This window comes from Camellia sinensis, chromosome 1, assembly GCF_055761805.1.
Source record: "Camellia sinensis isolate YWXY chromosome 1, ASM5576180v1, whole genome shotgun sequence".
Classification (NCBI taxonomy): domain Eukaryota; kingdom Viridiplantae; phylum Streptophyta; class Magnoliopsida; order Ericales; family Theaceae; genus Camellia; species Camellia sinensis.
In genome coordinates this window covers 81,964,005-81,991,834 of record NC_138961.1, presented here as the reverse complement: position 1 = coordinate 81,991,834, position 27,830 = coordinate 81,964,005, and the positions used below count along the sequence as shown (strand labels likewise).

Below are 27,830 nucleotides of genomic sequence, written 5' to 3'. Positions count from 1 at the left end.
AAAAAAAAATGATCGGTTTTCTTTGGCACTTACTTTTCTAGTTGACAAATTTTTTGGAGACTCATTATTTCTCTCTTGAGTCTGTCAATTTTAGGTGCAGAATAATCTGAATGGAAAATAAGAAATCGTGCCTATCTTTATTTATTTATTTTTTTGGTGGCATGTTAGGCCCATAAATACGTATTTATTATTCCAAACTTTATGTCACCCAACCTGATTTGGAACAGACCGGGCCTGCGTTACGAATGGTTCTCTCTGGCTTAAATAGATTCAAAACACAAGGCCCATTAATAAACCACGCTAAATCCAAACCCAAAAGAAAAAAATTACCCGCGTATCCCCTTTTAAATATGTGTAGTCTATTGAGTTCCACAATCTTTTTTGTAGTCCAAAAAATCTTGAGATCCGTCTTTGTTCATTTCTTTCTCTTTCTCTTTCTTTTTCTTTTTCTGGTATACTCACCAGCGACGGGCGACCACGCCCTTTTTCTTCTCTCTCTTTCTATACTCACTAGTGACCACCATCGATTAAGGTTCATCGGCAACCATTGACTCCTTGGTTCCCCCTCACTGAGAGCGAATGAGATGTTTCCAACAATATTCTTAACATAGATCTACTCATATCTGGCCAAGATCACGAGATAAAACTCACCGAATTGTTCAGATTTGGAGTAGATTTGCATCAAATCTAACTAGATATTAATAAAAATTGGTTGTCAGAGTACAATCATGGCTCTATATCTATCTCTCTCCTTCAGTCTCTCATTTTTCTTCTTTTCTCTACTATATACTTCTATTTTCTTGTTTTAACGGAGAAAATTTTCAAGTTAGGAACAATTTTTTTCGAGCTTTACTTACAGATGGTGAAAACTATAAAACTTTCCCGTTACAATTTTTGGGTACTAATATGACATGCTTTAAAATTGCAAATTTTGTGTAGTTTCATAGCATGTTTTAAAACTGTAAAAGTTTACAGTTTCATAACATGCTTTTATTGCAAAATTTTACAATTTCAAAGAATACTTTTCAATTTGGAAATTATTTGTTTGAACCCTACAAAAATTGAAAAATAATTTATGTTTTTTTTCCTATTGTTGTGGTTTCTTGTTGTTACTCTTCTCTCTATTTTATTTTTTTTTTTCGGTTGTCAAATTTAGCATATTTTGCTATGTTTTTTTTTTTTTGGCTCTAATTTCTCCATTTATTCCTTTTTTTTTGACAATATTCTAGACATTCCAATAAGTCTTCGAGGACATTCTTGACGTCTAGAACGCTCCAGCAATATTCCAAAGACTTCCCGACGATGTTGAACATTTCGATGAGCCTCCAGTGACTATCTGGCGGAGGTCTAGCAGAAGTCCGACGATAGTGAGATGTGTAGCATCCTTAAAAAAAAAAAAATTTAAAAGTAAGATTTTTTTGGTAACAATTAAAAATTTGTTGCATTAATTGGTGCAAGTATTTTGTTTTGAGACTAGATGAATTTTGAATTGTGTAGATAGAACCTACATGATAGTGCCCCATTTACAAGTTCAACATTCTCACTCAAAAAAATAAATTAATAAATAAAAATCTTAGACCACAAAACAAAAAAATAAATTACATTGACTTCCTTAAAGTTTTAAGTAAATACAACAGGTCTCATAATTTTAGTATAATTACACCGATATCTTTCTTTCAGTAAAATTAAAGGGGTAAAAAATAACACAAATGTTGTGAAAACACAAGGGTAAACAAGAAAAATATATATTTTAGTATAAAAAAATATGACAATATTATTTTTTTTCATATATATGAAAAATTAATTATTGATGAAAAAAAGATCAACTGTTGTCTGAATTAAAATTTTGAAAAAATCAAATATAATTATGTAAAAACTATAAGAAATATTATATTTTTTTCAAAATTTTGGAGAAAGTAAAAAAAAAAATAAAAACTTTCACATTCGTGTACTAATCCAAGTAAATAAATAATTTATTCAACATTTGTGTATCAAAAGGTGAACTCCAAGTTTTTATTTGAATTTTTATTATTTTTAAACAAAGAAATTGGATAAAAGCTTAATTTCATATAAATCGTCGTAAAGATAAACTTAAACTTAAACATAAATTCAACTACAGATTCACTAATGGCACAATATTAAAATTGAGAGACAAAACATAGCCTTGAAATTTAAGTAGATATTTGAGTTCCCCTTTATTTGAGTTAAAATTTAAGTAGAACTTAATTTTGGTATAAACTTGGGTTAATAAATATATGGTTACTTTGAGTGATTTTTATTCAATTTTAAATTTAAGAGGTGCAACAAGAACTGTAGATGTCTTAACAAGAACTGTATATATATATTTAGAAAAAAAAAAAAGGAAGATCATTTTGAGTCACAATCAAAATCACAATTTATTTTATAACCAATATCTATTTGTTAATAATTACTTGATACTTTCAAAATGCCACGTGTTACTATTAATAAATGAAAAATTACGATATACATAGATACGTAAGTTTTTGTCTTTCAACTATCTAGTAAAAGAGTAAAAGTGAATCAGTATATTTCATCAATAAAAATGTTTTGTAACTTCATTAGTTTTGGAACACAATACGTAATGTGACATGATATTTCAAAACTTCTTTTCTTGAATAGGGCCACTTGTTGGTGTGAATTGCGTTGGGTCAATTATAAATAACACTGACACGTGATGCTTTGATTGAGTTAGACCTCAGTTGGGTAAGCGCCTTGTTCGAGGACAAGTTTGGTGCCATGAACCAACATGAGACGTGCATGATACAGTTGCGGACGTTGAGTTCACTTGTGGCAGAAAAGCTAGAACTTCCTTGTCGGAGTTAGTTCTTGATGATTAAGGAGGGTTTCGGCAGACTTGACACATGGTAGAGTTCAAGCACTGCGCAGACAAAATGTTAGGTAGAATTTTATAAATATAATTAGGGATGATAATGGAGGTTAATAGGGCAAATATTAATTCTCCATTTCTATTTCTTTATAATTATTTTTTTTCATTTTTCATTCTCCATTTCCCATGGATACTACCCTCTCCATCTCCTAATGAGTTTTGATATTTCCCAACCTAACTTGACTCCCCGGTTTTTTTTTTTTTTTTTTTTTTTTTTTAAGGTTCACAACTTTCTTTTTTTTGGGGGATAAGATTCACAACCAAAACTAAATATACATTCAATTTTTATTTTTTTATTTTTTTTAAGGTTCACAATTTCTTCTTTTTTTTTTTTTGGTAAGATTCACAACTAGAGCTAAATATACATTCAATTTTTTTAATTTTTTTGGGGTAAGATTCACAACCAAAACTAAATATACATTCAATCTTTTTTTTTTTTTTTAAAGATTTACAACTAAAGCTAAATATACATTCATATATATATATATATATATATATTGGGTAAGATTCACAACCAAAACTAAATATACATTCAATCTTTTTTCTTTTTTTTTTAAAGATTTACAACTAAAGCTAAATATACATTCATATATATATATATATATATATTTTGGGTAAGATTCACAACCAAAACTAAATATACATTCAATCTTTTTTTTTTTTTTTAAGGTTCGCAACCAATTTTTCTTTTTTTTTAAAGATTCACAACCAAACCTATATATACATTCAATCTTATTTTATTTTATTTGGTTTTTTAAATTCACAACCAAAGCTAAATATACATTCAATCTTATTTTATTTTATTTGACTCAACAACAAAACCAAATACAAATTAATTAACATTGTCACAATATTATTGTCAAATTTATGTATATCTAGAATTTTTTTAATTTATTTAGAAAAATTCTATTCCTACAAAAAAAAAATTACATCTTTTTTTTAATTTTTTTTTTAATTTTATGTATCTCCTTCTCCTCTCTAATAATTGATCTTCGATAATCTGAAGGTGAGTTATTGCTCTCGTTTTCATCTTCTTCTTTGTCTTTTTCTTTTTTAAATTTTTATTTACATTTATATAATGAATTTTCTTGTTTCAATATTTCCTGCAATTTCTTTATCGGATTTCTTTCTGATTTGATGGTAACCTTGGATTGAATTTTTCAATTTTCATCTTAACTACTGATCATCTTAATTGAAATTTTGTTCAATTTTGTCTTAAATTTTCATGTTTTGGTTATGATTAATTGCACGTTTTTGATCGACAGTCACAATCTTGCCACCGCTAGATTGTCGTCATCGCAAATCGTCATTGTTGTAGTGAGAGGATGAGAGAGAGTGAGAATTAGAACTCTTATTGTGAATAGAGTTAGGATGGCAATGGATAACCTACCATGTGGGTATCCATGGAGACCCAACCGAAATACTTGGGTTTCCCTTTTTTTCTTGTTCGTCAGGTTGGGTAAGTGATATTTTTTAAATCTCAACTAGGGATGGGTACCCACTAATTTTCCCATATTTTTTTTTTGGGGTACATCAAAAAATAATTTCTCCATATGTTTTCACTACTCTGTTGACAATTAGAGTTCTAATTCTCACTCTCTCTCATCCTCTCACTACAACAATGATGATTTGCGATGGCGACAATCTAGCAGTGACAAGATTGTGACTATCGATCAAAAACGCACAATTAATCATAACCAAAACATGAAAATTAAAGACAAAAATGTGTAAAATTTCAATTAAGGTGATCGCTAGTTAAGATGAAAATTGAAAAATTCAATCTTAGGCTACCATCAAATCAGAGAGAAATCCAATAAAACAATTGCAGGAGATATTAAAACAAGAATATTCATTCTATAAATGCAAATAAAAAATTTTAAAAAGAAGACGAAGAAGAAGATGGAAACGAGAGCAATAACTCACCATCAGATTATCGAAGATCAATTAATAGAGAAGAGAAGGAGATATATAAAATTAAAATTAAAATAAAAAAGAAGATGAAATTTTTTTGTAAGAATAGAATTTTTCTAAATAAATTTAAAAAATTCTAGATATGCATAAAATTTGACAAGCATAATGTGACAATGTTAATTAATGTGTATTTTATTTTGTTGTTGAGCCAAATAAAATAAAATAAGATTGAATGTATATTTAGGTTTGGCTGTGAATCTTAAAAATTAAAAAAAAAATGGTTGTGAACCTTAAAAAACAAAAAAACAAAAAAGAGATTGAATGTATATTTAAATTTGGTTGTGAATCTTATAAAAAAAAATGGTTGTGAACCTTAAATAAATAAATAAAAGAAAAAAGATTGAATGTATATTTTGTTTTGGTTGTGAATCTTTAAAAAAAATGGTTTTGAACCTGAATAAATAAATAAAAAAACAAAAGAAAAAAAAAATTGAATGTATATTTAGTTTTGGTTGTGAATCTTAAAAAAAAAATTGCTTGTGAACCTGAAAAAATAAATAAATAAATAAATAAAAGAAAAAACATTGAATGTATATTTAGTTTGGTTGTGAATCTTAAAAAAAATAATAAATAAATAAATAAAATAAAATAAAAATTGGTTGTGAACCTGAATAGATAAATAAATAAATAAATAAAAGAAAAAAAATTGAATGTATATTTAATTTTGGTTGTGAATCTTTAAAAAACACAAAGGGAGCTGTTAAGATGTGCACCTTATAAAATAGTGCACATCATATACACATTTATTTTAAACCATTAGATATTTATAAATTAATCTCAACCATCAAATAATTTGATTGAAAATATTGAATACCCTCTCAACCGGTTACAATTTTGTTCACCGGTTACCTCTTTTAAGAAAATATTGAAGTCGGAGTTTCAATGGAAGAACAAGCCAATTAGGTTTGAACAATGGTGAATTGCCCTACAGATTGAGTCCATTGATGGCAAGTGTGAAGTTGCCGAGAGTTTCGAGAAGTCCTTCTATCAAGGCAGCTGTATCTTCCGTGGGTGCTCAAGAAAACAAGAATTCAACACAAACCCAAATGGAAATGAGGTCGTCAATTGGCTCAGACACAAAATTCAGGAAAGTTCTGGAGTCTGCTACCTCAGATCGAACTGAATTTGCAAGTACTAATGAGGGTTCCCCTGTTTCTGAGAAAATCCCAAATGGCGAAGCGGTGTTGAAAAATCCAATTTCTTCTAATTCCGGGAAAAGAAAAGAAGGTTTGAGGGGAAAATCCAATTCTGTCAATGCCACAATGGTATATGAATTACCAAGAAAAATTAAAAACACACTCTTTTAACTTCTTTTTTCTTTGATTCAGTCGAGAATTCTAACAATTCTGTTCTTCCAGGCAGCAGAGGCAAAGGATGACCCGAACACCAAGCGATTCAAACCCAATGAAGGCAGTGGGAGCGAAAATGATAGTGTTAAAATAGGGGATGAGGATGAGAAACAAACAAAGTCTAACCAGAAGCCTCCCGAGCCCCCAAAGGACTACATTCATGTAAGAGCAAGAAGAGGTCAAGCTACTGATAGCCATAGCCTTGCTGAAAGAGTAAGAATCACAGCCCAATTCTCTCATCATTCACTCCAATTCTTCCACGGCAAGCTTAGCATTAACGTTGCGATTTTCGGGTATTTGGGCAGGTTCAAAAGGAGAAGATCAGTGAAAGAATGAAGCTTCTCCAAGACCTCCTGCCAGGTTGCAATAAGATGTGTGTAACAAAATGCTTTGCAACAAATTTAAGCCATAGTAGAGCTTGAATTCATTGTTGGGCAATGACTAAATTGGCCTTGGAAATTTTCTTTCCATTGTACTTGTAGGTGAATGGAAAAGCACTTATGCTTGATGAAATTATAAACTATGTGCAATCACTGCAACGACAAGTCGAGGTAAATTAGGACTTGTTCTGTACCATGGGGTTTCATTTTGATTGCATAATTGAGTTCTATGACTTAATGGGTATTGTGTATTCATTTTGTATTTTGTAGTTTCTGTCAATGAAGTTAGCTTCTGTGAATCCAAGGTTGGAATTTAACATGGATAGTCTCTTGTCAAAAGATGTGAGTATAGAAACTTGTAAAATCAATTTCTTTTATCTATTGTGATGTTTTTTTTTTTTCTAAAATTGGTTGTAAAATTCCAGGTATTTCAGCCTAATGGCTCTTTCCCTCATCAAACATACCCATTAGATTCCTCTGCTTCTACTTTCTTTGGACAACAGACCCAGGAATTTCCACCAGTACATACTAATCTTTCCAATGGGGACCATACAAGCACCACATTATGCCAAAACAACGGCATGCAATTACCTCCGGTCGATGAATTCGGCCAAGGTATTCCATAGGTATTCAAATGCTGGCCCATTCCTGAAGAATTTGGTGTTGTCTTTGTTTTCTCCATTTTCATTTTTTGTGTTTCAGTAAGGAAAACAAAGAAAAGTTGGAAATACCCAAAATAAAATAAAAATCTGAAAAGAGTTTTCTGAAACAATTCTGTGTTTTTTAGCATTGAAATAGAAATTAAAATACAACTACACAGCCCTTTTAAGTTTTTCATCATCTAATTATGCTTTTCTCAACTTGAAATCCTCAGTTTCCAACATTGTGTGAAGATGATCTGCAAAGCATTGTTCAGATGGGGTTTGGTTGGCGATGGTCTGTTTGGCATTATCCCTAAGAACTGATTATGTTTTCAATGATAAAAAGTACTATGGTGTGGAAAAAAAATATTTTTCCTGGCATTTTGAGAGACTGTTTTCCAAATGATTTCTTGAAAAACGAGGCATCTTATTTGCTCAAGCTGTAAAAAGAATGATTTTTCTAATTTGCAAGTATATACAAATAAGCATTGTAGGCTGGGTAGAGTTTTTGATTAGGTGATTTGAATTAGAGCAAACTATTTTTTGAACATGATCCTTCATAGGATGTTTTAGTATTTTGCTTTTATATTGTTGGTTCTTGTAGGATTATGTAGGTATCCCCCTCTTTTTTTTTGTGTGTTATTATTTACATAATGACATACCTATAGCTTGAGAACATTTCAAGGAATTTTTGGCATACTTAGAGACCATATTGTTAGAAGGCATCTTAATCTCTATGATAGAAACAGTTGGAAGATTTTGTAGGTATCCCATTTTTTTTAATCTTATTATTTACATAATAACACAAATGTGCTTGAGAACATTTCAAGGAATTTGTGGCACATTTGGGGAAGACATTGTTAGAATCTATGGCATCTTAAACTTTGAGGTAGAGACACTTGCAATAATTTGGAAAGGTAAACTTAAATTATTGAGTCTGAATTGTTTGAAAAAGAGGAGTGTTGGAAGAAGGTTTATATAAAACTGATTGAAGCCACAATCAGTAATATGATTTCACATCTTATAGTGGATGACTGGATGATATGGCCATGGAAAAGGAAGTAACTGTATGACAGGATTCACTGAGAGAACCAAATAGTTGGAAGAACTCAATACTCATGTTGGATTCTGGCAACAATGAATAGTATTTCGAAAGGTTTGTAAAGCATCTTGTCTCCATAGTTCTATTTTCCATATATAACCCTCCATTTTGAAATTGCATTCACATTTTCCTTCTGATATAATCATTTTTTGGAATTCCAATTATCGTTTTCAGTTTTACCCATGCATGGGATTGTGTTTAACTCTTCTAAATGAAGCTAATGATGAGCTCACCCAATGTCCTTAATACCCCGTGGCTAGCCCATACTTTCAAACTGCTAGTTGACTATTACAAATATTTCTCCCTAGGACAAACAAATAAGAACTTGTTGGATGTGGGGTATTCTATTTGTTTAATTATGTTATTGTAATTCCTTCATGTTCATTTATTGTTCTTTCTCTTGATGTCAAGCGTGTTATCTATTCAACTTGATGAATAAAGTGGGTGATTTATAATTTAGTTTCCTTGTTACCACATTTTATCTTGTGCATGTGTGGCTCCATGTGCATCATATAATCTAATTGTGTCATTAGTTTAACATTAAAGTAGTTTAAAGCTATAATACTTGGCTTTTGTTTTTTTTTTTAAATTATATCTGTTGCTAATAGTTTGGATACATTGTCAATATTGTTTGATATGGATGCTATGCATTCCTAAACCAAGCTTCTTTCAACATGATATATTGATCTCCATGTTTTCCGGAATTTTAAGCTGGTTATTCTATGACATAGTGATCAATTACTGTGCATTATTTTTAAATGGGAAAATAGATTATATATATTTATATATCCCCAATGCCCCATTTATAAGTGGATTGTATTGTTTGTAAATTTTCTGCAAAATGTTTAATTGGCATATATCATGCCGTCACAGGATTGTTTGCCGATAAGTAGATACCACATGGCCAAATTTCTTTAGTTTAACTTGATTGAGAGATCTTGTCTTATTTTTCAATATCATGGTGTTATTAGTTAATTCATGGATGCTACTTTTTGAAGACATGACTTAACTGAGATTGCTGCTGGAAGAAAAGAAAAGAAAAGAAAAGCAGAGGAATTAAGCCTAGATTACTTTAAGACGCACCAAATAATAATTAGTTATAAATAATAACATAGGTGTTTGTCAAAAATGTGAAAGCATTGTTTTTTTCCCATTTTCTTTTGTACTAATCATTTTATGGTTATAGATTTGATTTGCAACAGAGCAGAGGTTGTCTTGGATGTTGTACTAAGCCCCCTCTGATAATTGCTGCTGACAAGCCATCCAAGAGACTGAGAATTTGAGGCCGAACAGTCAAGAAATCAAGCATTTCAGAGGATTTTTGGAGCACCAGCACTTATGAGATGGACAATAGTATTGTTCAGTCCCACAGAAGTGGATCATCAATGAGCACATCAAATCTACCCTTAGATCCCCACAGCAGTGCTGGAAGCACGAGTAATCCTACTGAATTTGTAAATCATGGCAAATTCAAAAAATAAGTTAATTCTTTCTATTGTTAACTGCTTACCAGAATGGTTGCTTGCATTCCCCATAATATCAATCGACGTGTTGCTTTGCTTAGCCATTGTTTCTAACAAATCACCTCTACTCATCCTCTTAAGATATCTTCTAGGCCCCAAAACTGTGAACTAGATGATTATCAATCTTTATTTAGATTAGTGGTGGTTCTTTGGATAAATGTATGGTTGGAACCACTAATTTTTTTTTTTTTTTTCTATTTTTGGTCTGTGGACTCTGGAGACTGGGCATTTGATCAAATTTTGAAAATGCCCCAATATCCATGCTGCTTTGATTTAACAAGCATGTAGTAACTTCCATAATACATGTTTTATATTACTGATATGTTAAGTTGAATGCTTTGCATCTCCCCTAGGCCACAAAGAGATTTTAACGGGACTCTCGTATGAGACTTCTTCAGTAGTGTGCTTCTTTGTCTACTAAATTTAATCCTTCATTTGTCCAGGTCTTGTTCTTCAGAATCAGACAAGACAGCAATGGATTGGAAATAAGAGGTCTCAAAACCGTACACAAGTTCCCAAACCCAAACTAAGGTGTTTTACTTCACCTTTCTTATATTTATGTGAAGTGCAAACTTGTCATCTTCATTTGTAGTTCCTTGAAGCTTCTCTTCTTGTTTCTTATTGCAATGTGACTTGATCATCATTTATGATGTTATCACAGGTTTTATTGGCTCATGATATCTATAGTTACATGATTTTTTTTTTAATTTTTAGAATTAATGTTTTCCCTAATTTTTCAAAACTAATGAGATATGCAGTGTCCTATATGTGATTCTTTGGATTGTATTTTGTATTTAAAGAAGGAAATTACAGCACAGAAACATGAAATTCAATCACAAAAAGAGAAAATTCAAGCAGAGAATAATGTGATAGTGAAGATGAATGAGTCGAGTGAGGAGCATTTGGAGATGACGTCAAGCATCATGGAGTTTCTTAAGAAACAAGGTTTCAACGGACAATTTAGGGGAGGGGGCATCCTATGAACTCGTAGATCGCCTTTTTGGTAAGTCTATCTTGCTTTACTTTTTCATTTTTCTCGTGTTGGTTAGTATATATTGGTTGAAGCACATATGTTTAAGAAAGTTACACTGTCAAACTCAATTAGGCTACCTTTTACCAATAAGGAACCTATGTGCCAATCCCTCTTGCATTAACGACATAGCCAGATCAACACTTGCTGAAGTGTCTAAAATCAAGAGAAACTTTGCAACATTGTTTAATTGCTAGTACAAACATTGAAACATTGAAAATGATCATAAGATAGGATACTGAAATGCTTAATTTTATATTGTTTATGTCGATCTATCCTAGTTCGAATTTTGTGAAATTGAAAACCCATTAAAAACAATCAAACCATATCAGTATTTCTCATTTCTTTCTAAGCAAAGTTAGAGAAACAGTGATTGAGATAGTGAAGTTGTATCAAAGGGACATCCACTGGTAGATAGTGAAATTTGTGGAGAAAACTGGAGTCAGTACAAGAGAGATCCAAGTTTCATTGAATCATTCTATATGACAATAAAAGTCATCATGTTGCTTGATTGTTTTCAATATTGGCAGGTTCATAGGTGTTCATATAACTTGCAAGAACTTGCCCCCAATTAGATTAGCTGTTGTTTTGTGATTTAGTACAGATGAAAGTCAAGTTTCGGTAGAAAATGCATTTTTGCTAAATTGGTTTACTCATATATAAAATTATTTATATATAAGTTTAGATGTAATTGATAATATATTAATGTTTTCTTTTTTTATTTTCTTCACAGATTGATTTTTGATGACATTTGGAAGCATACTTGCAAATCAAGATCAAGTGTTAATTTTTTTTTTTGGGCTGATACTTAGTTCTACTTGCAGCTCAAGATCAAGTGTTGATTTTTTTTGTGGACTGATACTTAGTTCATTTTGGGATTTGCTGTGATTTGGTCTTTGTTATAGTTAATGAATTGTTATTAAATTTGTTTGATGGATGTATTTTGATTTATAATATAAATTGTTTAGTGAATTTTTTTGTGGAGCGGTGTATAATAGTTAGTGGATTTCTTAGTACATTTAGAAGGTTATTGGGATATGAGCAGGGATATTTGTGAAATAATAATTTAAATTGAAATATAAAATATGGAACAAGTTTAGGGACGAATTTTTTCGTCATATGTACTTGTTATTATGACAAAGTGATTATTTGTCGCTAATAAATATTTTTTGTGACAAAATTTATCATTACTTATATGTGAGTTTTCATTGATTTTGTTGTTTGGTGACTAAAAAATTCGTCACGTATATATATTTTTGCCACGAAATATATTTTGTCACCCATGTCTGATTTTTGGAGACGAAAAATTTCGTCAACTTTACATCTTACCGTGACGAAATTATTTCCTCATCAATGATCAACATGTGTGACAAATTTATTCGTCAACTAAAGTTATATATACGGTACTAAATAACTATTTGGTGATGAAAATGACGATTTTTGGTGATAAAATGTTGTCTTATTGGTGACAAAAAATTTTGCCACTAAAGTAATTTCATTAGTGACGAAATTATTTTTCCTCGTGGCGATTTTTAGTGACAAACATTCAATGACAAAACCGGTGACGAAAATATTTCCTCACAAATATCTATAGTGACCAAATTAGCTCCTTGGAGACAAAAAAAAATCGTCATTCAAGACCCAACTTGTAGTAGTGGATGAAGAACTGTGTTGAATCAAAAAGGGTTGACTTTTGTTAAATCTATTTTCTATAACAGCTTTAGATATGTTACATATGATCTCTATAATTGAAGTTGGTTCGATCTGTTTTTGCAGGAATATTATGTATCCTAAGCAGTTGACTCATCTCAGTTGTGAACTACAACTCTTTATGAGTTCAAAAAGAGCATACAGTCTGTAATGTTTTTGTAGTGGAAGTGGATAGAACCATAGACAAACCTGTAGACACTAATGCTTGCTTAAAGATGGGTTTTGAGCCACTGGTTTGGTATTGTGAGCCTATCGCAAACAGACACTTTGGTTGTTTCCATCTCCAATTTGGTTCTTATGGGCCTATGCTTATATCGAATATGGCTGCCAACGAAAAATTTATCGCTATTTTTCAGTTTTTTTATAGGTATTTTTTTAGTTCAATAAGATAAAATTAGCACAATTTAAAAAAAAAAAAAAAAAAAAAAAAGAAGAAGAAAGGGCTATCACGGCGTTTCTAAAAACGTCGCTAAATAGCATACCAACAGTTGGAGTTTTGAAAAAGAGATACGGCGGCGTTTTAAAAACGTCGCTAAATAGCATGGTGACGTTACTGTTAGAAGGAATTTTAGCGGCGTTTTTCTGAAATGCCGCCTATAGTAATATAGCGACGTCCGCATCTTCGATGTTTGGTACTAAATGTCACAAAAGGATTTAACGGCGTTTTTGGGACCTATAGTGGCGTTTTTTAAACGCCTCTAAAACTCCAATTTCCAGCAGTTACTGTATCCTTGAAAATTCTAGTTATCCATGATACTAACAATTTTCTGGACTTTTGAACCAATCATTGATAAAAAATGTGCAGTGATTTATCAGGCAACAATCTTACTAGACCTATTCTTGCTAACTTTTTGGGCTTTCCTCTACTTCAGAGATTGTGAGCATTTTCGGGCTTTCCTGCCAACTTAGTCCATAACAGATAATCCTAGAACAAAATCATGTCATTATACTTGCAAATGGCCCCTTTTGTTTTGTCCCCCTAATAGCCTCATTTTAGATTTTTGAGTTTGAGCTTCAAATGCTTTAGTTAATGCGAAAGGGCCATTAAAAATCCTGGGGCTTTTTCTAGTTAATGCTTTTGTGGGTAGTATTGTTATCTTTATTTTGCTTTTTTCTTGTTATCCTAATGGCTGCCTCCTATTAGTTTATTTGTACACTTCTGAATTTCCTTCACCTACATTTTTTTTGTAGAATTTTCTGGTACATTAATATATCTAAATCATTAATGTTATAATTGTTATAAATTGAAACATCAATTTTATTGAATAAGTGCTAATGGTAAATTTTTTTTTCTTTTTTTACAGATTGCTTTTACATGGGCTATTGTGGATGTGTACGAAGAGCATTTGTTCTGTATATGGAAGACATTTATTTTGAAACAATTCTCTATTTTGAAAATCCAGTGTTTTTGTATGTAATATTTAATTTAGATGGATTATACTTGCTTTGTATGGATTTATATGATATTTGGAATATGATGTTACAAGTTGATAAAACAGTTCGTCCCAGGTGGATGGGTCGGGCTGATCCAGGCTCTTCAGGTTCTGGTTCAAGGTGATGATTCCACCGAATGACCTGCAAGCAAGTCCAAAGGGGAACGGGGCAATCCCCCAGTGAACCCTCCGGCGAGAGAATTAGTAGAGGAAGATGATGGTATAGAGAGAGAGAGAGAGATAAAAGCTTAACCTTCCTCCTGTCTTCCATTCTTGCTTATATCCTTTTGTCCTTTTGTAATCATTTCACTGTCTCTCGTGACGTGCCTCCTTCCGCCGAAAGCCTGTGCCGTACCTTACCTTGTACAGGGTGAGGGGGCTCTGTTCCGACGGGGAGGTGTTGTCGTAATAAATGCTGTGATGGGCTGCATTTAATGGTGATGTGTTGTGGCAATAACTCCGCAGATCTTTGTCTGCTGATGTGGCCTGTGTTTCATCTGCCATATGTCCGAATGCTATTGGTCCTCCACGTCCGGTTGGCCTCCAGCTGTTTCGAGCTTTGCCAACCGGGTTATGCTATGGGTCCCTAGTGATGGGTTTGGGGTTGTTTGCTGTGAGCCGTAAGCCTTGTGGGGCTATCCATGTCACAAGTTAAAGTTTTTGAATAGTTGATAATGAAATGAGTATTATTGATAATGGATTTAGATTATAATTGATAGATGTATTATTCTATATACGTACAGGTTGCAGGTTGCATTGATAATGAAATGTATATAATTTAAAAATTAATGAAAAATATTCAATTTGTGCATTTTAAAAAAATTAATAAGTAAAGCTTGAGCTTCTGGCTACTAAACATTTAGTAGCCAAAAAATAAAAAGGAACTTATTGGCGACTAAACAGTTAGTAGCCAAAAAATTAGAAGTTTTTGGCGACTAAAAAATTGATAGCCAAAAAGTAGTGTCACGTTTTTAGCGACTAAAAAATTGGTAGCCAAAAAACTGAAGATGAAAAATATTTTCTTTTTGGTGACTAAATATTTTCTTTTGGGCGACTAAATTTTTAGTGGTCAATTTGTGACTTTTGGCGACTAAAAAAAATTTAGTCGCCAATACCTTTCCCGACAATCATCTTGCGACAAAGCTGGCGACCAAAAAATTTAGTCGGCAAAAATCTTCAGCGACTTAAAAAATGACTTTTGGCGACTAAAAATTTAGTCACCAAAAGTGTAATTTGTTGTAGTGTATCTATTTTGAAGTGGGAAAACAAAGTTTTCTAAGTGATCAAAGTAGGAAAGTTATTTTTTAAAATTCTACAGTTATCTTCAGAAGTTAGCAAATCGAACCAAAAAAAAAAGAAAAGACAAATAATATAGGGACTAAGGTGGGTACAATGACAAACAATATATATCTAAGAATAAAATGAGTGATGGTAAAAAGGTAGTGATCGACTACAAAATAATAGGCAAGGACTAATACTGGTACTTGCTACAGTTATAAATGTGTCAAAGTCATTTATACCCGACGTCATCATTTGGACATAATGATAACATGACACTAGTAGTGGCAACAATGCTATTATAATGGCCTAAGTCGATGATGATGGTTGTGTTTCAGTGGATCAAAGGGCATGACTAATTGAAGTTGGTAGCAATAACATTGTTGTCTAATTCACTAATAATGACAAGGAAAGAAAGAGTGAGAGTCGATGAGATAGTCATAGCAACAACATTTCAGGTAACATTAACATTGACGATAATGACTCTGTGTGTGTGTATGTGAGAGAGAGAGAGAGAGAGAGAGAGAGAGAGAGAGAGAGAATTGTAAAACGAGAAACGTAGTTAGAGTGTCATGCATTTTTGTCAGTGATAATGTTTGAGGTAATGAAAACACAACAACAAAATTACATATAAATGGCAACCGATCAACCGATCAATTACTGTTCGAATATTGACTAAATTGATATTAATGATTAGGCTTTTACTAATTGATTGGGAACTATGAATAAGTTGGGAATTAATTGGTTTAGTTTGGCTTATGAAAACTAATTGATTATTGAATCAATTAGGTTTATTATATAAAGGATCCCTACAATCAATTGTGACATTTGAATATCCCTTATATTTTAATGGATTGTACAATCAGTTGTGATAGTTCAAAACTCTGGCCACTAATCGATTGTATAATCAATTGTGGTCTTTCAAACCAATCGATTTTGTAATCAATTATGATTTTCCATTCACTCCAATATGCTATACTAATTGATTACACAATCAATTGTGTTTCAAATTTTAAAAGTTATGATGTTTTGTTAATGTTGTTATGATTTTCTGGACAAAATTACAATCAACATGATATGTTATGATTCATTGATAAAAGTTATGATAGTTTGTTAATGTTGTTATGATTGTGGGAAAAAAAATTATACTCAATGTGTTATGGTTATGATTCATCAGTAAAAGTTATGACTTGTACCACCAAAAGTTATGATTTGTCATAGTGAATCATAATAAAAAATGTTACGATTCAAATGTTATGATAATTAATTTGAAATAACTATATTTGTTATGACTTGTCATTATATTGTTATGATATATAGTGTCTTTGTTATGATACTTTGGTGAATATTATGACATTGTTATGATTCATTGTAGTGTTGTTATGATATTTGAAAAACGTTATGATTCTTTCATGTGACCTGTTAAATGACCTGTTTAGCAAGTTACTTTTTATGACGTGGCACAATATGAACCACACAATAAGTGCATATCATATGTCCTTTTAGAAGGTGTACATTGTAGACTTTTCCAAACACAAAACACAAAACAAAACAAAACAAAACAAACATATGGGGAAATTAGTAGGTATCCATCCCCGACCCATCCCCTATGAATATTTAAAAAAATATCACTTACCCTACCCAATGGATAAGAAAAAAGCGAGAAAACCCATGTATTTGGGTTGGGTCTCCATGGATACCCACATGGTAGGTTATCCATTGTCATCCCTAAATATGATTTGAGAATATGAGTTGTATTTTGAGTTTGTGAGTTTTGAAATTATGATTTGAGTGTGAAAAATTTATTTGGTAAATGACTTTTGAATTGAATGATAAATTTTTGATGTGACATATGATATTTGATACAAAAATTTACAATTCATAACCAAACACACAATTCAAAATTCTATTCAAAACTCATAAAATTTTTTAAAAAATTCCAAATTTTTTTTATTTAAAATATAAAAAATAACAGGTGTTAATTGTAAAAATTAAAAATAAAATAAAAATAAATTGTGCACTGTTCCGGTCAACTAACCGGACATCCGGAGGGACGACTAGTTAGTATAAATTTTTCCACCTTGAAATTTTTTTTCAAAAGTATATGTGAAATTAATTTTTAAAAACTGTAACCAAACGTCACGGACAAATTAAGAAGTAAAATTACATTTTCAAAACTCTTCCCAACAGAGCCAATACGTTTCGTTGCGCCTCTAAAGTAGCCGGCCATGACAGTGCTAAAAATAACACCAAATAGTCTTAAATGCACACTTCGTTGTATCCTTTCCTAATAAGAAGAAGAAAAACATTTGAAAAAAAGCTGTAACAAGATTACAGTTTCTCAATTAAAAATGTTGGACAAGATGTTTTTGTTAATATTTGGATAAGTAACAAGATATTTTATCTTCTATATAAATATGTTGACCAATAATCATAAGCAATTAAAAAATATATAATTTTTAAACTCAACTCTAACAATTTATTTGATAAAATAGCCTGAGAAACTGGTGAATTTCAGAGTGTAAAATTTGAAAATGATTATAAATTAATGATAAATTTTATTGATATTAATAATTAAAATGATAATTTTTTTTGTACATACTCCTATGTAATAATTCTTTTAAATTACCACACAGATAATTTTGGGGGAATTTTTTTTAAGGTACCTAATAATAACAATTTAGAGGATAAATGACACCCAAAAAGATAGTGATGCATCAGGTCCCTGAAACAACTTGGCGCGCGTTCTTAATTATTTTGTGGACCAAAATACCCTTGCCAAAATCAACACAGAAACAAACTCATTCCGACGTCTGAGTTACATTCCAAACATCCAGCATCTTCACGAACAGGAGAACAGCAGAATTAGGGTTTCAACATCATCTGCACCATCGGCATTAGAACTTCGTTATCTTCTCGAAAAATCATTCTCATTCCTTCCTCACAAATTTCTCTGGCCTAGGTTAAAGCTTCGTTTTCACTGCTCATCATCATCTCAGTCCATCTTCGTCACGTCGCATCTTCATCTCGGGCCATATCAGCTCGTCATTCAAGTTTCATCCTAACTCTGGTCAGATTTTCTACAATACAACTAGATTTTCTCTTGAAACATAGTTAATAGCATTTTATAATAACCTTCCATAAATTAGGGTTTCAATTTCGTAATAAAAAGCTACCTGAATTTGGAAAAAGTTATTTCTGTGTGTTTTGAACTTATTCTTCAACATGTTTGTGTGATTTTATCTGTAAATTTCTCTGGCATTTGAATTTCTCTGATTTTTTATTAATGTACGTTTCTTCTTTCAATTTTCTCTAGCATGTTTATTTTCACAAAAATAATTTTCTGTGTTTTTATCATATTCTTGAACATGTTTCTGCAATTTTGTCTATAAATTTTCCTGCTCCGTAAATTTCTCTGTAATATGTATTTTTAATTGGAATGTCTATCTTTCTCTGGAATGTCTATTGCTTTCTTGCCTCTGTCTTAAGTTTCTCTGGTATTTATAATTTTCTCTGACCACATCACATCACTTTCCTCCCTTGTGTGTCTTTGTCATTTTTAATTTTCTCTGGAATTTTAATATTATGGACTGAAATGAATGTTTCTTCTTTGAATTTTCTCTGCCATGTGTATTTTGAGAAAAAGTTATTTCTCTGAATTTTGATCTTATTCTTGAACATGTTTCTGTGATTTTGTCTATGAATTTCTCTGCTTTGTAAATTTCTCTGGAATATGTATTTTTCTCTGCAATGTCTATTACACTCTTGCCCCTGTCTAAGTTTCTCTGGTATTTATAATTTTCTCTGACCACATCGCACCACTTTCCTCCCTTGAGTGTCTCTATCATGATTAATTTTCTCTGGTTGTGTATGTAAATTTCTCTTGCATTTTAATATTATGAATTGAAATTTTCTCTGGAATGGAAATTTCCTCAAGAATGTGTAATTTTCTCCAGAATGTGCATTTTTCTCTGGTATGTTTATTTTGTTCAATTCTTGATTTCAATATAGTGTAATTCTCAGTGGCATGTTTACATTACTTTGTTTATTTTATCTTTGCTAATTGTGGAATGCAAATTTTCTTTCGCTTACCATATTTACTTTTTTCTATCATTTATTTTCTCTGGTATGTGTACTTCTATATGTAATTTAAACAATTATTAAAAATTTCTCTCCCATGTTTATGATGCTGTGTTGATTTTCTCTGACATTTAATTTTTAATGTCCAATTTTCTCTGGTATGTCAAATTTTCTCTGGCATGTCCAATTTTCTGTAATTTTTCCTTATCTGTAATTTTCTCTAGCATCTCCAATTTTCTCTTTTTTTGTAATTTTCTCCCATATCTGTAATTTTCTCTGACATGTCCATTTTTCTCTGGGATTTAATGTTGACATCTTTATGTTTTAATCATTGTCTAGAAATGGCAAAACGTAAAAGCAGCGAAACACCGGAAACACCAAGCAAAAAACAGAAACTCTCTCAGTCTTCTTATGGACTAGGATCAAAAACCAGCAGCAAAACACTAGAAACACCAAGCAAGAAAGAACAACTATCTCAGTCTTCTTATCATCTAAGATCAAAAACCAGCACCAAAACACCACAAACTCCTCTCCAAAACACATAAGTCCAAGCTGATGAAGCAACAAGCATCCAGATGAGTACCCCAACTTCAAAAGACTCAAGCTCAAGGGGGAAAAAACCTGTTAAACTCCACAGAAAGAGAGCTCACTACAGCATTCAATTCTGATCCAACCTCTCATTTGTCGTCTCCTTTTTTCAAACACTTAAATTCAATTCAAAACATCTTCTAGACCTTCAAAAGACCTCATTCTGGTATTTGATCCAAGCTCTAACCACTGGAAGGATGGATCCAAAGAAACCTAGGAAATCCGATGATGATGTAGTTGCCAAAATCCAATGTTACAATGAAAAAACAAAAGCATTCACAGTTGGGAAGAAGAACCTGACCTTTACAACAAATGACATGACCTTGATTTTTGGTTTGGAAGGAGGTAAAGGAGCCACGTCATTAAGATACTCTAAAAAGCCAAAATCTGCATTCCTCAGGAGAAGATTCCAAAAGGACACAAGGCTCGCTGGTCCTGTTCTTAAAAATGCCTTGGTCAAAGCAATGAAAGGCAAGCAACCAACTGACTTCAAAGATGTAGCAATCATTGTTACATTGTACTTGTGTCTCACCCTATTTTTTGCAACAAGTGGGAATTCAATAGGTTGGGTTTTTATAAAGTATGTGGAACCTCTTGAATCAATGAAACAGTATGATTGGCCGGAAGCAATTACATCAACATTGATTGATTCTATCATGGCATTGCACAAAACTCCAAAAAAAGTTACGGGGTGTGTCATTGCATTGCTGGTAAGTATAATATCCATTCAAATTTGCAGTTATCATACTTACAAATTTGTGCGTTTACAAAATTTTATTTACTTTCATTTTCATCACAGTATTGGCTATGTGAACATGCAACTATCATTGACTCGGAAGACAGTAACATAACTGACTTCCCAAGATGTGCCAAGTGGAACCTGCAAACCTTGACGAAACATCTGCAGAAGACACCAGTCCACTCTCTTGCACCTCGACAGGTTAGATTCCTATTGCTACTGAAATCTCAGTGAAATTCCAAAATTTCTCTGACCACTGCTTTGTTTCCCTCTTTGTGCATTGATTGATTAAGATCAATTTTCTCTGAACTATCAATTTATGTTTTCTTCTTTGCTTACCACTGGTCTATTTCTGCCATTGTAATCAATTTTCTCTGCCATCCAAATTTCTCTGACCACAATTGTAACACATTAACTTATATGCCCTGATTGATTTTCTCTAATATCTGAATTATGTTGGTTGTTTCATAATTTTCTCTGGCCCATCAAATTTTATCTCCTTGTGTGTAATTTTCTCTGCCCATAACTTATGTGCCTTGCATCTTTGATAAACACTGTTTATTTCTACCCTTCTAATGAATTTTCACTGGAATTCAAATTTCTCTGACACAATTATAGTAAAACATTAACTTATATGCCTTGATTGATTTTCTCTGATATCTAAATTATGTTGCTTGTTTCATAATTTTCTCTGCCTCATAAAATTAACTCCATGTCTCTAATTTTGTCTGGCCCATACAATTTTCTCTGAAGTTTGTTTCCCATTAGTATCATTTAGATGAATTTTATTTTTCTTATTTGAATTTTTTCTCTCAGTGAATTTTGTAACATTTCTCTAATAAAAGAGTCTCCTGTTACAGATTGATAACAAGCAGCTAGTCAAAAACCCATCAGAGGAGTTCTGTCTTGGCAAAAAGACGAAGAAAGAATTAGAAAGAATTAAAAAAGGCAATTGTCAAATTCAAGGAGACATTACAAGATCCATCTGAAGATGGAGGGAATGAACAAGCAGAAGGCAACACAGAAGAATACGAAGCCAGCAATGGACAAGAACATCAAGCAAGCAGCACAGAAGAAGAAACCAGCGAAGAAAGTGAAGAAATAGAACCAGAAGACAAAGAACAAAATGAAAAGAAAGAAGAAGACAGTGAACAAGAAGATGAAGAAGAAGATGAACAGCAAGAAGAAAACAAGGATGAAAGTGATGAAGAAGAAAATAATGAGCCGATGGACCAACAACATGATGGCATTTGTGGCTCAACAATGCATCAGCCTGAAGAATTTGAGGAATCAAGGATGCCCAAATTGCTGATCTACGTCAAAGACTGAAGGCACTTTCTCAATCTAAAAAAGAAGAAGACAGAAATTGGACTGAATTACTTGTTGAAAAGGATATTTCAATAAGAATCCTGACATCACATAACTCAGAACTTCAAGAAAAAGAAAGCACAATCCAAATGAAACTAAGGATGTTGGAGGTTGAAAAAGCAGACGATACAAAAACAATTCAACAGTTAAGGTGTTCAAATTCGGAGCTTGAAACTGAAAATGCTAAATTGCATGAACAAGTTCAAGAACTATCCATCCAACTAGCAACACAACCATACCGAACACCAACACAACTTCAACCACAAGGTCAGTGAAAATCTTGAGCCACAAAAAGTTATATCTTTGTGTCAACATAACTCAGAGAAATTTCTATTTATTATAATTTTCTCTGTCATTGGTAATTTTCTCTGGAAGTTATATCTCTCTGAACACATTAGTTATATTTCTACTGCTCATTTCATTTCTATGTATATTTTCTTATTCCATTTTTGGGGCTTGTTTGATTTTCACTGTGTATAGTTAGAATGCAAGTGGAACAACAACCAACAACCCAACAAGAACAAATGGCACACAAAGAACAACCGAAACAAAAGACAAAACTCTATGGTAACTGCAAAATATTGAATTAAATAAATTTACATATTGAAATATCATCTGTTACTTCAGAGAAATTTCACTTTTCCTAATATTTTCACTGTCTACAGTCAAAAAAGATCCGACGTCAATGATAAAAAAATTTAAAGGCAAAAGAAAGAAAGGAAAAGCAGCATGATCCAGAATTCCAATATCCCAAAGTTGCGAAAGTGACTAGAGCTTCAAAACAAGCTGCAAAGCAAGTTGAGCAAAGCACGAAGGACAAAGAAGTGCTTGATGCTGATGCGTACGTCTTGCCTCAACCTATAAATATCAGAAAATCTTGGGTCTTTCCTCAAACTCTTCCAATTTCAAGATTGATAAAAGATCATATAAAAGACATCTTGCAGCACATATCAAATGTGTCTGGGCTTGAGTAAGTACAACAAACAAAATAGAACATAACAAACAACAAATTACAAACTTATGTTACATTAATAACAATTCAATCCCTTCTTTGTCATCTTGTAGAGCTTTAATTTGGACAAGTGAGTTGAATCTCATTACCTTTGAAGACATTGGAAACCTAATAAAGCAAAAAGAAACTGCTAACAATGTAAGTCTTTCCCTTTCATCAAAATTTCTCTGCAATGTTCCATCAGCCTTTATAAAACAATATTACAATTATAAATCATTTTTTTCAGGTCATTGATGGCTATGGAGAGATCCTTTTGGCTGACCAAATGAGAGAGAGACAACAACCAACCTCATTTTTTTTCACATCCATGTGCTTAGTATGTTACTACTATTTTATTTGATTTTCTCTGGAATTTACTTACTACTTTCTCTTCTTAATATACTTCTTGAAGCCAGTTGTGTCACTAGTCATAACAAAACCATTGATTTTCTCTGAACACAGAATTTCATCAAGATGACAAAAAATCAAACTTTTCGAGTGTCCTTATTTGACAAGCATATTGAAATAGCATGGAAGAACTACAGGTTCCTCCATTTCCCAATAAATACTGGAGGTAATGAGAAGTCCACACATGGAAATCACTGGACCTTACTTGTCCTGGACAAACAAGACAATTTATGGAGGTTCTACAACTCACTGACGCCAAGGAGGAATGATGCAGAAGACAAATATGTCAAAGATGCAAAACAATTGGTAACGAGTGCAAATTTCTCTGATCCATCATCATCTTTATGTGATGGTAATTTTCATAGAATCCCATTGACTTGTTCGTAAATTTCTCTATTATTTAAAAAAAAAAATTTGCAGCAAGATTACGTGGAGAATTTTTTGAATGCTTGCCTTGAAAGAGACGCTCAATCACAACCCTCTTTCAAATTAATAAACTCACAAAACACAAGTTACGACTTTGAGTATGTCAACAATGCTCCACAACAAGAAAGCGATTCGTAAGTTTCATACATCTATAAATAAGATAATCTGATTTGCATGTTTCTTAAAACTAACTATACCTATAATTTGTATGCAGTCTGGATTGTGGCCTCTTTGTCTGCTATATAATGAAACAATATAGCAAGCATGAACCTATCAGCTCCAAATTGTCCACACAAGAGATAAGGTTGATGAGGGCAGAACTCATAGAGAGATTTGTGACCGAAGTTGGCCGGTCATAGACTGAACCAATTGAAATACCTCCAGAAGAACCACAAATGTAATAGTGAAACTAGTGAAAGGAAGACAATGTACATATCCACACAGAGAAAATTGTCTCACATATATGTATATATCCTTTCTTGTTGATACATTGAAGGAATGATGATCCTTGACATATATGTATATATCCTTTCTTGACTAATCTAAATTTCATTTTTTTTTTATTTCGACTAATGTAAATTTCATACCTATCGATGGTTAAATATATATATATATATATTTTATTGTCATTCACAGAGAAAATTGTCTGCAGAAATTTCAATGGTATGAACTACCAGAAATTCACAGAGAAATTTAACTTGTATCGTCCCAAGGGGATGCTTATATGATCATGTAATCTGTAATACTTTGTGTTGGTACAAAACAATCATCAAACTCAACAAAACACAAAGCACACAGTAATTTTATCTGCCACTGGAAAATTTCATTGCATGAATTTCAAATTTCAGAACACAATGCCCAGATAGTTTTCTCTGATGGTGGAAAATTTCTCTGGATGAATTTGATAGAAAATGGAATTTCTGAGTTATCAATTTCTCTGGGTTGAGTGATTTGGAAAGGAGGAATTTCTCCGAGTTGGTGAGGAAAATTTCTCTGGTTTTGACACAAATTTCTTAGTTGAAGTGAGTCCAGAGAAATTCTTCCCTGGTCCAGAAAAATTCTCAACTCAGAGAAATTCCAAAAGAGCTTAATTTTGTTTCTTGGTTGTACAATAATTTTTTGTATGCTCTGTCTGATGTGCACATTACTTGAAATGACTGATATGAAGCTACCAGAAATTTATAGATAAATTTAACTCATATCTCGCCAAAGAAGGTGCCTATATGATCATTCAATCTCTAATGCACTGTGTTAGTGCAAAACAATTATCAAATTCAAAAAACACAATCTACACAGTACTTTAGTCTGCCATTGTCAAATTTATGTGGATGAATATGAAGCTTCAAAACACAACACACAGAATTTTCTCTGCCATAGGAAAATTTCTCTAGATGAATTTGACAGGTATTACAAACCCACTGCCTATAGTATATATCAACAAACACACTTTAACTGATATTGGAAAATTTCTCTGGATGAATTTGATTGATATTATTATATACACTGTCTAAAAAATACATTTCACAAAACAAAATAGACAAAGTAATCATCAAATATATTATTCAATTAATAAAATATATAATCCTCAACTATTTAACAAAGGTTCCTTGCATGTCCTCTTATTATGGTGACCAATACTCTCACAACGACTACACTTAATCACCCTGTTAAACTCTCCAGCAGAAGCAATTCTGTTCTTCTTCGGCCTCCCAGCAGGTCTCTTGCTCAATGGAGGTAAAATCATAGCATCTTCAATGCTACACATAGGTTTTTCAACAGTTGGAACTAGGCCAATCGAAAACGAGTATGCTTGACGATACATATCAGCATGAAAAAATGGTTCAACAAATGAATTCAAATTCTTTCCACTCCTAAAAATTGTAGCAACAGCATGTTGACATGGATACCCATTTATTTCCCATTTTCGACATGAACAAGTTCTCAACCTAAGATCAACCATAACCGAAGGAAAACAATGCACTTCAAAGACATTATCAGATGATAAACTCACATTCCATGTCCTCCCATCCAAAAAAGACTTCTCCAACACACTATCCATATGAGGACACAGAATTTTATTCCATTTACTAGAGAGCAGCCTCCTATTAGACCTCATATTCATGATTTGCAACCGTATCATGTCCACCAAATTTGTTATTGGCAAGTGCCGAGCTTCTCGTATCCATGAATTGAATGACTCAGCAACATTTGAATACATCTCACCATAACGTTTCCCCGCAAAATATGCATCACTCCAATTTTCATATGGTAAACTTCTCAAGAAAACACTCACAATGTCTCCTCCCTCACTTTTTAATTCATTTAACTTGAAATGAAATGATGCCTTTGTTGGAGCATATGCACATTCTGAAAACTTGGACACAATCGTCTCCCTAACCAAATTTGTGTTTCCACATGACAACTTATCCCTCAAATTTCTCTTTAGATATTCCAAACAAAATCCATGAAAGCAGTTAGGGAAAAACCTAGCAATTCCCTCCACAATTCCACAATGTCGATCTGATATGAAACTTATCACCCTTTCTGATCCTAATACTCCACATAAATGTTCAAGAAACCAACACCAATTGTCTTTATTCTCAGCATCAATAATAGCAAAAGCTCCAGGAAAAAAACCTACAAAACAAATAGGAACAAGCATATTAGATATACACATGTAGAGAAAAATAGAACAATAAACAACCAGAGAAGTTTGACACTGCCAACATCCAGAGAAAATTCACTTAGTGCCCAACTCCAGAGAAAATTCACACATTGGCAACATCCAGAGAAAATTGACTTAGTGACCAGCTACAGAGAAAATTCACACAATCATAATATACAGAGAAAATTCACTTAGTGACCACCTACAGATACAATTCACACAATGACAACATCCAGAGAAAATTCATACACTGACCAAAATCCAGTGAAAATTCTCACAGTGGCCACAACAATAGAAAATCCACGCAGTGGCCAAAACTAGAGAAAATTCACATTCACTCAATTCCTACATGTATAGAAAATTTACATACTTAGATAAAATTAGATATATTTACAATTACCTTCATTCCCATCTTTCCCCGTTGCAGCAAGTATAACTCCTTTGTATCGTCCTTTCAAAAATGTTCCATCAAGAAAAAGCAATGACCGATAATATTTGAAACCAGCAATGCATGCATGAAAAGCCACAAACACTCTTTTGAAATGCTTGTTATCTTCAAAATCTAACTCAAAACGACTACCTAGATTGTTCTTCAATGCCTCATCAAAATACCACCGTAATTGATCAAATGACAAACAAGAATCCCCATATGTATTATATTTTGCTTGTTCAACACCCAACCAACCACAGTTATAACTGATTGAGACCCCATACTTGTCTTTCATTTCTTTCACAACATCCACTGGACGAGTTAAAGGTTTTGCACTTACCTCTTCAAGTATCAGCCCAAAAACTAAGCTGGAAGTCATCCTCGAATGTTTACTCGTATGAACCGCCACACCACACGTATGTTCATTGTTCAAAGTCCTTATGTAGAAGAACCCATTTGTTTTTTCAATAGAAGCATGTACACGCCACATACATCCCCTTGATTCCTTATATGCACATTCTGCCGTAACCCTCAGCTTGTCATTTTTAACATACGTAAACTAAAAACCAACCTCAATAGCATACTTGCATAAAAAAGTACGAAACTCAACCACACCACCCTCAAACTTTTGTCCAACACTCGTAATATTATTCCGCCGACTAACCGACAATAACACCTTTTCTTGGTGAGAACAAAACTTAGAGAGTGAATTCCTTTCAACATCCACTAGCCTATCACACTCACCATCCACAACATCTACCCAATTAGACCCCACTTCATCCTCTTCATCAGAAGTACTACATCTACTAA

General features: G+C 32.4%; 1 protein-coding gene and 2 long non-coding RNA genes across 3 annotated transcripts; all 3 read left to right on the top strand.

Annotated features, from left to right (window-relative positions):
• Positions 1 to 5,706: 5,706 nt before the first annotated feature.
• Positions 5,707 to 7,650, top strand: LOC114307373 (transcription factor bHLH62). The gene is given in 7 exon segments (XM_082880371.1): positions 5,707 to 6,144; positions 6,238 to 6,441; positions 6,534 to 6,605; positions 6,711 to 6,779; positions 6,879 to 6,950; positions 7,034 to 7,234; positions 7,483 to 7,650. Coding segments are annotated over 7 exon segments (1,023 nt in total). The 5' UTR covers positions 5,707 to 5,823; the 3' UTR covers positions 7,567 to 7,650.
• A 24-nt stretch (positions 7,651 to 7,674) lies between these two features.
• On the top strand, positions 7,675 to 11,876 carry LOC145795563 (uncharacterized). Its single transcript, XR_014336678.1, has 4 exons — positions 7,675 to 8,405; positions 9,554 to 10,405; positions 10,675 to 10,877; positions 11,638 to 11,876. It is a non-coding gene; the product is annotated as an uncharacterized LOC145795563 (long non-coding RNA).
• An 11,436-nt stretch (positions 11,877 to 23,312) lies between these two features.
• Positions 23,313 to 24,488, top strand: LOC145789817 (uncharacterized). The gene is made up of 4 exons (XR_014328201.1): positions 23,313 to 23,428; positions 23,554 to 23,805; positions 23,920 to 24,059; positions 24,140 to 24,488. It is a non-coding gene; the product is annotated as an uncharacterized LOC145789817 (long non-coding RNA).
• Positions 24,489 to 27,830: the final 3,342 nt, after the last annotated feature.